The sequence below is a fragment of the Triturus cristatus genome, chromosome 11 (assembly GCF_964204655.1).
Source record: "Triturus cristatus chromosome 11, aTriCri1.1, whole genome shotgun sequence".
In the NCBI taxonomy this organism is placed as follows: domain Eukaryota; kingdom Metazoa; phylum Chordata; class Amphibia; order Caudata; family Salamandridae; genus Triturus; species Triturus cristatus.
This window is the reverse complement of record NC_140594.1, coordinates 933,305,466-933,318,481: the sequence shown is the minus strand read 5'-3', so window position 1 is coordinate 933,318,481 and position 13,016 is coordinate 933,305,466. Positions and strand designations below refer to the sequence as shown.

Below are 13,016 nucleotides of genomic sequence, written 5' to 3'. Positions count from 1 at the left end.
TTCAACTGTCAGGCCATGGCCCTGAAGGCTTTGAGGGAGCGGTCCCTAAAGCTGATCCGGCCCGTCTTACGGTGTCGGAGGTCGCTTTGTCAAACTTGTACCCTCTCCCGGTGCTGGTCTGTCAAGAGGATAGTCCGAGCACCACTCCAGAGGGTCAAAGTCCTCTTCCTCTGGTAAGAAGCACCACAAGAAGTCCAAGCGTACTTCAACTTCGCCCAGTCAGTCGCGCCTCGCTCCACGGAGCGGGTGCCTGGGTCCATTCCGCATCTTAGTTCTATTCCGGGGCCGGCAGCGACCCCTGCCCAGTTGAAGGAGTTTTCTGATGCCATGTGCGCCATATTTGAGTGACCGATCTTGCCGGCGCGCCTGTGGGCCCCGCAGGTACGGATGAAGGAGACCCCATGGGTTCCACGCCTCCAGCGCCACGACCTCCTACTAGACCCGTCCCCGGGTCCTGACCGGCGCCCGTCGTACCTCCGAAGTGACCTTCCCCCGTGCCGTGTCTGACGCCGAGGTCCGCCGCGTCTGACGCCGAGGTCCTCCGCTTCGCTGGCAACACCGGCGGTGCCTCCCCAATTGTCATTCCGGATGTCACGGAGTCAGTTGGACGTCCACAGACGCCGAGACTGGTGTCGATGGAGCCATACGGCTCCATGCTGTTCAACCTGGCCTATTCTGATGGGTTAGGAATGGATGATGACGATCAGGAGGGGCAACAGGATCCCTTAGAAATCCCGCAATTTCAAGACCTGAACTGGTGTGAGGAACTGGGTGATGCCAGTGGCCTGGACACCTCCCCAGAGTCTGGCATGCTGTCTCCGCTAACCTGGCTACGGAGGAGGGGGCTCTATTTGCAATGGTGATGCGTAGGGCTGCGCAGCCCTTGGACCTGGGCAGCCCTTGGACTAACGTCTTGACAGTGGTGCTGCAGCCTGGTGGTGCCTCAGAACCCTTGCTGCTCTTCAACGAGGCCTTGACGGATGTTCTTCTGGGCACTTGGTCCAAGCCCAGCACAGGGGCTCCTGTTAACAGAACCATTGCCCGCCGTCATCGACCTGCACTGAGCGACCCAGCTTTCCTCACCGCACACCCCACCCCACAAAGCTTGGTGGTCCAAGTTTCCTCTTTACGTGGCACGTTCCCTTTCACACCCCCAGATAGGGAATCCAAAAGGTTGGAAAGCTTTGGGAAGATTTAATCTTCCACCAGCCTAGCATTGCCGTTGGTGAACACCACATGCCTTTTGGGCCGTTATTCCCATTCAATATGGGATACGGTTGTGCAGGTTCTGCCCAGAGTCTTGGAGGAGGAGTGAATTCTGCTCGCCCAAGCTATCTCAGACGGGAGAGTTGCAGCGAAATTCGCCACCCGCTGTGGCTTGGACACGACAGATTCACTAGGCAGAGTGATATCCTTGACAGTGGCCATATGACCCCACGCCTGACTGAGGACGTCTGTATTTTCAGGGGATGTCCAAGCATATCTTATAAACACTCCTTTTGATGGCTCCCGTCTCTTTGGAGACAAAGCAGATGCAGCGCTTGACTGTTTTAAAGACTCATGGGCTGTGGACAATTCCTTAGGCCTCACCATATCTTCCCTGACTGTCTGCTTTTCTCTCCTTTCGTGGCTACAGAAGGGGCTTCCAACCGCACCAACCCTACTCCAGCCAGAGGGCCTCGTAAGTTCAGCAACCTCTGCTGGGCTGTGGTTTACCCCGACCCCGAGGATTGGGTGACCAGAAGTCGAGCCAAGCCACAATCCTCTCCCCCACCCCAAATCTTCCTAGTCTGATCCTTCCGTATCATACATGTCTAGTTGGTGGCAGGATATGCCATCACCTCCACCACTGGCTGGACATCACCTCGGACAGGTCGGTGTTGCAAATAGTCCGAAAGAGCTACTCTTCCCGTCCAAGACTACTCCTCCATCCATGCCGCCAGCTTACGATCCGCTGACGCAGGATCACCCTGCCATCCTCCACGAGGAAGTCAGAACTCTCTTGGCCAAGGGAGCTATAGAGAGGGTTCCCGGGCCAGAAATAGGCTGTGGTTGTTATTCCCGCTATTTTCTAGTTCCAAAGAAGGACAGAGGCCTTCGTCCAATCCTCGGAGCCCTCAACTACTTCCTCAAAAAGGAGAAGGTCAGGATGCTCACCCTTGCTCAGGTCCTTTCTGCCCTGGACCTGGGAGACTGGATGGTAGTGCTAGACTTGCAGGACGCCTATTTCCATATCCCCATCCTGCCTGTCCATCGTTGCTATCTGCGGTCCAATGGGCACAGCATCGGGAAAATCTCACTGACATTGTTTAGACATCTAAGGGCACTGCGAGAGATCTGCAGTGGTGGCTAACAAACCGCAATTGGGTCAGAGGCAGACCCCTCTCCCTCCCCACCCAGATCTCACAGTAGTGACGTATGTGTCTCTTATGCGATGGGGCGGCCATCAGGGAGAGGTGGAAATAAGAGGACTTTGGTCTTCGGCAGAAACCAGGCTCCATACTAACCTGTTGAAGCTTCGGGCGATCAGATTGGCACTGAAAACCTTATCGTCATTCAAGGGAAGGCTAGTTCAGGTGTTCCCGGTCAACAGTACCGCCACTTGGCACTGCAGCAAACAAGGTGGTGTGGGGTCATGGACCCTCTGTCAAGAGGCCCTTTGTCTCTAGACTTGGCTGGAACAGCAGGGCGTTTACCTAGTGGTTCAACATCTGGCCGGTTCTCTGAACGCTAGAGCGGAAGAACTCAGCCGCTGGGGTACAAGGACTCTTTCAGCCGTGTGGAGAGCGTTGGTTAGATCTGTTCGCCTTGGAACAGAACACACATTGTCAGCTGTTTTGTACCTTGGAATTTCCAAGGCGACTCTCGCTGGGCGACGCTTTTGTCACTAGTGGAGCTCAGGCCTCCTGTACACCTTTCCGCCCATACCACTCCTGCCCAGAGACACCAGGGGCGACCGGGTACAAGTCGTTCTTGTGATTCCAGACTGGGCATGGAGAGTCTGGTATCCTGAGCTTCTGGCAATGAGGATCGATCCTCCAATCAGGCTGCCCCTTCAGGAGGATCTTCAGTCGCAGCCGCAGGGGAGGGTTCTCCACCGAACCTGTCCACTCTCCTACTCCTTGTGTGTAGATTGAGCGATGACCGTTGACAGCTTCTGAACTTCCTGCCGAAGTCTGCAAAGTTATTCTGAGGCCATGCGTCCCTCCGCAAAGTTGCTATATGCCTGCCGATGGAACAGATTTTGTAGATATTGTACAGAAAGGTCTATTGACCCCTTATCTGCAGCTCTGTCAGATGTTCTTCTGTTTATTCTTTCCTTGACCCAGCAGGGCTCTGTGCTGGGTACTCTGTAGGGCTACCTTTCGGTCCTGTCTGCATGTCTTAGGCCGGCAGATCAGCCTTCACTTTTTAAATCCCCTCTTGTGCTGAGATTTTTTAAGGGGTTAAGCCATTTGTTTCCCCCTTCACCTTTTTATTATGCCACAGTGGGACATTAATTTGATCCCTACCTTCTTGATGTGTGCACCTTTTGAGCCGCTGCACAACTGCCCTCTACTGCTGCTCACTATCAAATGAGCCTTTTTGGTGGCAGTAACCTCTACCAGGAGAGTGAGCGAACTGCAGGCACTGTCATCACAGCCCTCTTATCTGACTGTCTTTCCGGACAAAGTGGTACTCGGTACTAGGGTATCTTTCCTGCCTAAGGTGCTAACACCCTACCATCTGGGACAGTTTGTTACTCTGCCCACTTTCTATGCACCTCCGCATCCTTCTAAGAAAGAGGAGTGTCTCCACAATCTTTACCCAAAAGGAGCATTATCATTCTACCTTGATAACACCAAAGAGTTCTGGGTGGATGACCAACACTTTATAGGGTACATGGGAGCAAAAAGGGGCGTGCTGTCCAAAATAGGACCATATCACGCTGGGTTATCGTCTATCAAAATATGTTACGCCTTAGCAAAGAAACAGCCTCCTGAAGGCCTTAGGGCCCATTCTACTAGGGTGAAGACATCCACCACGGCTCTCTAGCGTGGTGTTCCAGTTGCTGATATCTGTCAAGCGGCCACGTGTGCATCTCTGCACTATTTCCTGGATTCTTAGGTTCGCAGGAGGAGGGCCTGTTTGGCCGCTCTGTCCTACAGGATTTCCTGGTTTAAAGTTTTTCCGCAGTCCCACCTCCGAGGAAGGTATTGCTTGGGTATCTGTTCAACGGTAAGGAAACTGCAGCTAGATGTCTCTATCAGATTGGCAAGTTAGTGGCCTTCGGAAAACGCCTATCTGGAAGAGACATGAACTATCCGCAGATTCCTTACCAACCAACCCACCCATCCTACCCGCACTGCATTGTTTTTAGTGTCAGGGCTGTTCCCCTACAGGGCCCTAGTTGTCTTTTTAACACACCATGGTCATTTACATCCTGGCTCTGCGCTTCTGCCATGGAAAAGTTGTGAAAAGTACTGAAGTCAGCATGCCGGAGTGACGGTTATATTGACGATGAAGATGTCACGACAATGAACAGGACGACGTCACATGGAGTCGACTGATGCCCCCTACCGGCGCACATAGGTACTGCTATCAAAAATCTTCCCGATCCAGTCTGACACCTGGGAGTTCAAAGGTAAGGAATCTGCTGCTAGATCATGTCTCTACCAGATAATGTGTTACCAAAGGTAAGTAACTTGGTCTTCTGGTAGAGACTCTGTCTAACCCCTCCTGTCTTGTTCTACCTCACTTTAGAAGGGCTTTTTAACTATAATTCTTACTGCTTGCTATGCAGCTCTCCGTAACATGTTACAAAACAATATATATTCGACCAGCATGTGTTTTTTGTTGATAGTCTCTGACTGACCTGCTTCCTCTACTGAATTTACAGCTGGTTGCATGAATTTTGTACATGCTTCAAAAGGAGTTTGACATGCAGCAAAGTAGCAGCAGATATAGAGGAAGTGCTAACTGTAATATGGTCACTGATGTGTGTGCTTAGTAAGTGTAGAGGCTAAAAAGGGAAGGGATAATGTGTTCTGAGTCACACCTATCAACATTTTGAAATGCCTAAAAACACAGTGCAACCCCAGAGAAGATGCTTATACTGGAGAACTTTAGTTCAGGTATTAGCAACATTTTCTTATTTTGATAGGTCAGAATGCCGGTCAATCCAGGAGCAGGAGTAGTTACTAAAAATGCTGTCCAGTCCACATTGAGGTTTGCAGCTCTTAATACAAGGTTTACTATGGTTCATGGTAGATCCCTCTACTTGGAGCTTATCAAAGGGGAAAATAAAACGCTGTAAACTTTCTTGTTTTGGATGCATGATTTATTTTCTCCTTTTTTCCCCATTAGGATTCTGAAGGTGACCAAACATTTGCCAAAATAATTAAAAGGAATGCCAGTTTGAAGACCGGAGATGACCCTTCAAGACTCTATGTTAAGAAGACTATTGTTGTTGGCAATGTCTCCAAGTTAGTATTCAACTTTCTATTTCCAGTTTTTGCTTTTTATTATAATATCATACATAGTCAGTTGTGACCAGGTTTGAAGCAACTGCAGTTTCACAAACGAAATTCCAGATTTGTAATTTATGCTTCGTCCTGAAGATCCCTCATATGAATCTTGCATCCAGGCTTCAGATGAGACTCTGAATCATTTTTTAAGCAATGCTTCTCCAGTAATGCTAGGTGGTATTATGCAAATCCAAATGTCGATTTTGAGGTGTTCTCTGGAATTTTCAGATCAGTGGTGCAAACGTGCCACAGGCACTGACAATTGGCGTTCTTTTTGCCATGCTTCATAAATGCAAGAACTAGAGGTGTTGAGATATTGAATGTCTTAATTGCCTCTTAAAACAGACAGCTAATCTCTGTGTTGGGGGATACGAGTACCTTCTACTAACAGGTTGATCTTAGAATTAAAAAAACTAACACACCAGAATATTTGATTTTTGGGTTATCTAGCTATTTATTAATCTCCTATAATACTCAAAACTGTATCACAAGAAGTTGTTGGGCATTTTAGATTATTGAAATTTTGAATGGGCTGATGAACTAGGTTTAAAATTACACATGAATGGAATTCTACGATTTTTAGATTGTGTAACTTTATGAATGTATATTACTTTTCAGAAAATGATGTTTCTGCTATGTAAGCAAGGGTACTGAAGCTGATATGGTGCACTGTCAATGCGTTCTTGGACAATTGCGAAAACACTGTGCCCTAAAAACTTGTTAGCTTTCCAAGACTCTTGGCCCAAATCATTGGAATTTTATCAACAGAACCCTCCTTAATTTACTGTTGTCATCATAACACTTTTTAATTTTTTTTGATGTGAATTACATATGTAGGTTGTATTTTTATGGGAGATGTGTGATAAATGAATGCATCTACAAATGTTTTATTTGAATATACTTCTGAATTAAGCAAATTACTACTGTTACTGTTTTAAGTGAAAGGTATATCTTCAGCTTCATCACCCACATCAAATCATTAGTGAAAAGCCCTACTTTCACTTAAAAGTTGCATGTTTCTTAGGAGCAGGAAAGGATCTAGATAAATGTATAACTTTGAGATAGTTTTTGTCAAGGTAATGCCCATAATGCAAACTCAAAAATATCCGAAATAGAACTGCATTTCAAGATGATCTGTAACCCTAGAGTCTCTTGGCCTAGGCAATAAAAGATTTCATCTGTGCAGAGATCTTTCCAGACTGAAAAGTCCTCGAAGCTTGGCCGAGCCAATTTGCCATTAACTAACTTATGTATAGGAATGAAAATAGATCCTGGCGCTTGTTATGTATGTAGGCTTTCAGATATCAGTATGCAGTTACAAAATACAGTGTATTTTTATGCATCAAATAAGATAACCACAAACATTTAAGTTTTATAGGATGTTGTCTAATTTATTTATAGCTAGAAAGGAAGTGGGCCTTCATAGATTCCATGATTCAGTATGTCTTAATTTGAATGCATCACAATGCCTCCATGCAGCCGCAAGACTCTTAACAGGATCTAAAACATTATTATTTTTTTTAAAATATTTTTTATTAAGATTAACATCATACCACAGCCGAGTACAAACAATTGCAGCATGTTTCTTAAAAGACCAAGTGTTGTCCTTCCCATTGCCGCAAAGAACGTTACATGTAAACAAATGAGCTCTACCATATTTCTCAGCCCTCTGAACACTGAAGTATTGTGAGTCGTCCCCCAGTGTCCGTCCATTGCGTTTTCAATTGCTCAAATCTGGGTTGGAGTCCTCCGGGGGAGGGGCGCAAATGTTCCCACGATATGTGTTCCATTTGCCCCATACCCTCTTCCATTTTTGTGGACAACCCATATGGATGAATACTGATTTCTCTGCCATCATGGCGCTGTCTAGATCATAAGTGTTGAAATATCGCGCACTCCCGTTTAATCTCTGAGTATGTTGAATTTTAACAAGTAGTGGCGTGCTGCTAGAGGAGCGACCCCTAAACCAAGGTCGAAGAAATAACAAGAGTTGCACTATCCCATCCAGGGCTGTCTAGATCATCACACCATTGTCGATGGGAGGGGATCGTCTGTGCACCCCACAGCCGAGCAATGCTTTGTTTGGCTAGCGCCATACCCAAGGTCGACCAGCACTGCTTTGCGTGATTAAGGTCTGTAGGTTCCCACACATTGAGTAGACATCTCCTCGGCTCTGGGGAGAGCTCGTAACCACTCACACTAGCGAACGTATCCATGGTTGACTTCCAATAAACCGTGATACGGGGACAGTCCCACAATGTATGGTAGAAAGAGCCGTTAACGTCGCACCCTCTCAGGCAAAGCGGTGACTCCGCCCTCCCTATTTTATAAAGTGTGGTCCTGGTGAAATATGTTCTGTGCAGTATTTTAAGTTGCATAAGTTTCAGTCTGGATGGGATTGCTACCTCCCGTGGGGAGGACAGGGCCTCCTGCCAGTCTTGTTCGTCCATGTCACCTATCTCGGCTTGCCACTTTTCCCTAAGCTCTTGGGTGGGGTCTGTCTGATTATTGATCAACTTGCGATATGTTAAGGAGGTTGCTTTTTTGGTAAGATGGTCCGTCAACAATCGGTCCTTTAATGGTGAGGCGTCGGGGAGGTCCGTTCCAGGGGCTATGGCTATTTTTAATGCATGTTTTATATGGGTGTATCGGAAATGCTCCGTTTGTGCCATGTGGTATGTTACTTGTAGCTGTGCGAACGTCACTATTTCCCCCTTTTTCCACAAGTCCCCGACCATGGAGATGCCTATTTGGTCCCATCGGGAGAAGCATTTACTGGTGCGCAGTGTCCCCAACCTGGGGCTGTCCCAGAGTAGTGTGTGTTGTGTGAGCACTCCCTCCCATCCTAATGTGCCTTGTGCCACTGACCAGATATGCACGGTGTGAGCCGTAGGACCAACCAACGCTCTTCTCCGCTTTTTATCATATAGGGCCCCCATGCTTCCATCTGTACCGAGAGTGTGCCTATCCATACACAATGCGGGTTCATCCTGTGAGGCGTGAAGCCACTGATTAGCCACTGTGAGCTGCGAGGCCCAATAATAGAACTGAATGTTGGGAAGGGCGATGCCCCCGTCATACCAACTCTGTGTAATTTTACGTTGCACTATCCGCGGGGGCTTTCCCTCCCAAAGGAGGTGTCCCACCTCTGCCTCAATGGATCTGAAATAGGAGTTGGGAACAGGCGTTGTGGTGTTCTGTAATGCATATAAAAACCTGGGCAGAGCCATCATCTTGAACAGAGCTGCTCTCCCCAGGAGCGTCAATGGCAAGGCGTGCCACCACTTCACATCGCTGCGGAGTCTCTTCAAAGGTGGTAGGAGATTACGTTCGTTAAATTGTGTGGGGTGTGGTGTGAAGTGTATACCTAAATATTTGAATCCCTCCGTAGCCAGCGATATCTCCACGCCCCGGGGTAAACTCGGAGGGGGACCCTTAAGTATATACAGTACCGACTTCGCCCAGTTAAGGTGTAGCCCGACACTTTGCCGTATGATTCGCAGATGTCCAGTAGGCAGATAATGGACTTTCGGGGGTTCGCCATATTCAGCAGGATATCATCTGCGTAAAGGGATATACGGTCTTCCCACCCCTCAGTCGACCGCAATCCCCTTATTTCTGGGTCCCACCTAATCCGTGCCGCCAAGGGCTCGAGCACCAGAGCAAATAGAAGCGGTGACAGGGGGCATCCCTGCCGGGTGCCATGTCCCAGGGTAAACTCTCCTGACAGTCGTCCGTTGACCACTACCTGTGCCATTGGTCTTGTGTACAGCAACCGAACCCAAGCACAAAAATTGGGCCCAAAACTGAGGTGTTGCAGTACAGCAAATTGGAAGGGCCATTCCACCCGGTCGAAGGCCATATTTGCGTCCAGAGAGAGAATGACCGCCTCCTCCTGTATGGTGGGTAATCTGGCCAATACTCCATGGAGTCTGCGTAGATTCATTGCTGTGTTTCTGCCTGGCATGAAACCGGATTGGTCGGGGTGTATTAAGGTCGCAAGATGGGGATGCAACCTGGCTTCCAGTACTTTAGCAAGGATTTTCGCCTCTGCATTAGGCTCTAGAAAATTTGACCACATCTCGCCACGCCTGAAAGCGCTCAACTGGCTGCCCGACGAAGCGAGAATACAGCTAAAGATGGCCTGCATCACTCATAAAGCCTTACACTACAAGACACCCCAATACCTAGCCCAGAAACTTGCGCTATCGGGTGGAAACAGACTCACTAGGAGCTCCGACATTCTGCTCTTAAAACCTTCCTGCTTTAGCAAGAAAAAAACATTTGATAGAGCATTCTCCTGAGCTGCACGAAGAATTTGGAACTCTTTTCCCCCGAGGATCAGAAGAATCTCTTCTACGTCAAAATGCAAAACGGAAACTAAAACCTTTCTGATGAGCAAATTTCTCCCTTAAATCCTTGGCATTCCCCACCGACTTTGACTCATTAAACTTCAACTGATCTCCTTTCGACTTCCCCTCTCTTGAATGACTCTCCACACTTCTTCAATCACTGTTCTTGAGGAAGTTCTAACATCGTGTACATCTCTGCTTACATCTCACTTAGCCCGTATGAAGAGGTCGCCTCCGTAGACACCCTACCCCTCCTTCCTTCCTATCGGAATCAGAGCAAAGAGGAGACCCGAGGGCAGGAAGAGAAAGGGTTAATCACTTCCACGGCCTCTTCTGTACAGGGAGGAATCCCGCCAGAGGAAGTCAGGAGCCAATGGGAAGACGGGGTGGAGGGGCAAATTATGTATGAAAGAAACCCGGAAGAGCAACAGCGTCGTCTTGGACCAGAGGAGCGGAGTGAACAGCCCAGGAGCGAGGAGAAGAGCGACGAGGAGAAGGAGCACGTGCCCAACAGAGGACATCCAGGGAACACGAGTCCAGGAGCTGACCCCGGTGTGACCGTCTAGCAGGAAGATGGAGTGGAGACCTGGTTTGAAGAGTGGTGGACGCCCCCGGAGGATACCTATGAGCCGCCGCAACTCCGTAGAGTTGCGGCTGATGCGGTACGTGGTACGGGTGGGGAGAGGGAGTAGATAGGGAGGGATATCCCTGCACCAAGCACTAATCAAGAGTGTTGCACGAGTGTCCGTTAATCACGCTATTTGTGCCTCCGCTTTCATTGTTTGTTTTTTTTGGTTTTCCCTGAGCACCTATTGATCCCCTCCTTGTTCCCTCACATCCTATTCACTTTCTGATAGCCCGACAGCCTCCTGACACAAGGGAAGTAACAAATACTACGTTTCCCTAGTCTGTTACACCAGGGCTGTCCCGTTTTGCCAACCCTTTTCAGTTGTTCCTCCATGACCGACCCGGGAAAGCCTGATAGACTTTTCTTTCGCACAACGGGGGTGTTTTGCTAAATCTGGTGAAGGGCTCTCATCCGATAGGACAGTAGCAACAGAAGAACTTATCGCCTTTTCTCTCCTTTTCTTTTCCGAGCCTACCGGGGTGCCCATCCACACAAAGGACCACAGAGCACGTGGGAAGGAGATCACCATCACCCTAGGAGAGAAGGAGACCAGGCTACACTACTCTTCCACTTGTCTTGTTGGATGACTTCTTGTACACCTTGTAATAAACCTCATCAAAATTGATCCACGAATTCGGCCTCCTTGTTTTTCCTTTCGCCCATCCTTCTCACACCTGGTGTCAGAAGTGGGATCAGCAAGGATGGAGGCCGTAGTGCAGATCGTGAGAAGCTCCACAAAGCTATGACTGAACAAAGCCAAACCCAGGAGACCATCTTCAATAGACTAGCGGACACCCTGGGCCTGCAAAGGAGCCATTCCACTCTACCGTTGGTGGTCCTCCAGAAGTATGTCAGCGGGGAGGACCCTGATTTTTTCTTCACTAATTTTGAGAGCATGTCCAGAGCAGCCGGTTGGGCTGCCGACAAATGGGGCCAATACCTCGGTCTGTTGCCAACTGGTGAACTACAGGTCACTTATCAAGCCGCTAACCCCTAGGTCTCACCCCATACGAGGACGTAAAGAAAACCATGTTGGAAAGACTAAGGATAGATGACGAAACCTATAGAATACGGCTCCGACAGGTGAAAGAAGGGCCCCAGGAGACCCCCAGAACCCTCACCTATCTGATTTGGGATCTTGCTGACCGGTGGTTGAAACCCCTGACCGCCACAAAGGAGGATATTATGGAGAAAATATATCTAGAACAGTTCTTATCCTCCCTACACCCGCCTGTACAGAAGTGGGTGCGTCAACACACCAGTCTCACCCTCGACAAGGCAGTAGAGATTGCAGGGGAATATACACCCCCCCCCCCCACCCCCACCCCCGGACCTCAGTGTTTCTCCTGTGGAGGGTTTGGTCACATAGCCAGGGTATGTCCCCAAAAAGAAGAGCCCATGGAGATTGGCCTCACCCGCTTCTACTATTGCAACCCCGCAGGGAAAAGACCACCTTACTATCACACTGTGAGGGTCAACGGGGAGAATCGACAAGCACTGATGGACACAGGGTGTCTACAGAGCGTGATACAACCCTCGGCAATGCCGGGTGGTATCACACAGACCACTGGGACTGTAAATATACAATGTGTACATGGGGATAATGAGCGGTATCCTACCACAGACGTGCAGATCCAACACGGTCCAGACTATGCAGCAGTTCCCCTGAGGGTAGGATTAATACCGCGTCTACCTGAACCATTCTTATCTGTCCAAAGAGGTACCAAAGACAGCTGCTGGCGAGGAAGACTGGTGCCTGAGAGCTCCTTTCTCCAAAGTACCCTATCTAACACCACCACAAGGGAAACCCCGGAAAAGCGGGAAGCAAAAGAAGAGAGAAAAGAGGGACGGGACCAGGGTCGCCTTGACTCAGAGAAAGGAGGATGCTATGTGGCAGTATGACAGGGCCTTCTTTGCTGCACAGAGGGAGGACCCTAACCTAAGTGAGGCCTGGAATAAGGCCACAGATGAGGAAGACCCAGAACAAGTAGGTTTCCAGTTCATCGTAAGGAAAGGGTTGCTATACAGGAAGGGAGGGAGGGACCTTCCCTTGCAGTTACTGGTCCCACTAGCCTATAGAGAAAAAGTGATGTTTCTTGCCCACAGTCCTCTTTTAGGGGGACATTTCGGGGAAGAGAAAACAGAGAAAGCGATCTTAGAACAATTCTTTTGTCCCGATAGGACAGTAGCAACAGAAGAACTTATCGCCTTTTCTCTCCTTTTCTTTTCCAAGCCTACCGGGGTGCCCATCCACACCAAGGACCACAGAGCACGCAGGAAGGAGATCACCATCACCCTAGGAGTGAAGGAGACCCGGCTACACTAATCTTCCACTTGTCTTGTTGGATGACTTCTTGTACACCTTGTAATAAACCCCATCAAAATTGATCGACGAATTCGGCCTCCTCGTTTTTCCTTTCGCCCATCCCTCTCACAGCCCGCTATTCTAAACTCATCTCTATGATTCCTTCTGCTGACTGCCTTGACAAATAAGATTTGATTGTACTGAAATTTGCATTAATGCCCGGA

The 13,016-nt window shown here is 48.8% G+C and overlaps 1 protein-coding gene across 4 annotated transcripts in view; it reads left to right on the top strand.

Moving 5' to 3' along the window:
* Positions 1–13,016, top strand: part of YEATS2 (YEATS domain containing 2) — a 1,415,500-nt gene that overhangs the window by 220,780 nt on the left and 1,181,704 nt on the right. For all 4 annotated transcript variants that reach the window (XM_085634927.1, XM_085634925.1, XM_085634929.1 and 1 more), the window contains one exon: positions 5,347–5,465. In XM_085634927.1, coding sequence (XP_085491053.1) covers positions 5,347–5,465 — 119 coding nt within the window. The remainder of the gene's footprint in view (positions 1–5,346; positions 5,466–13,016) is intronic.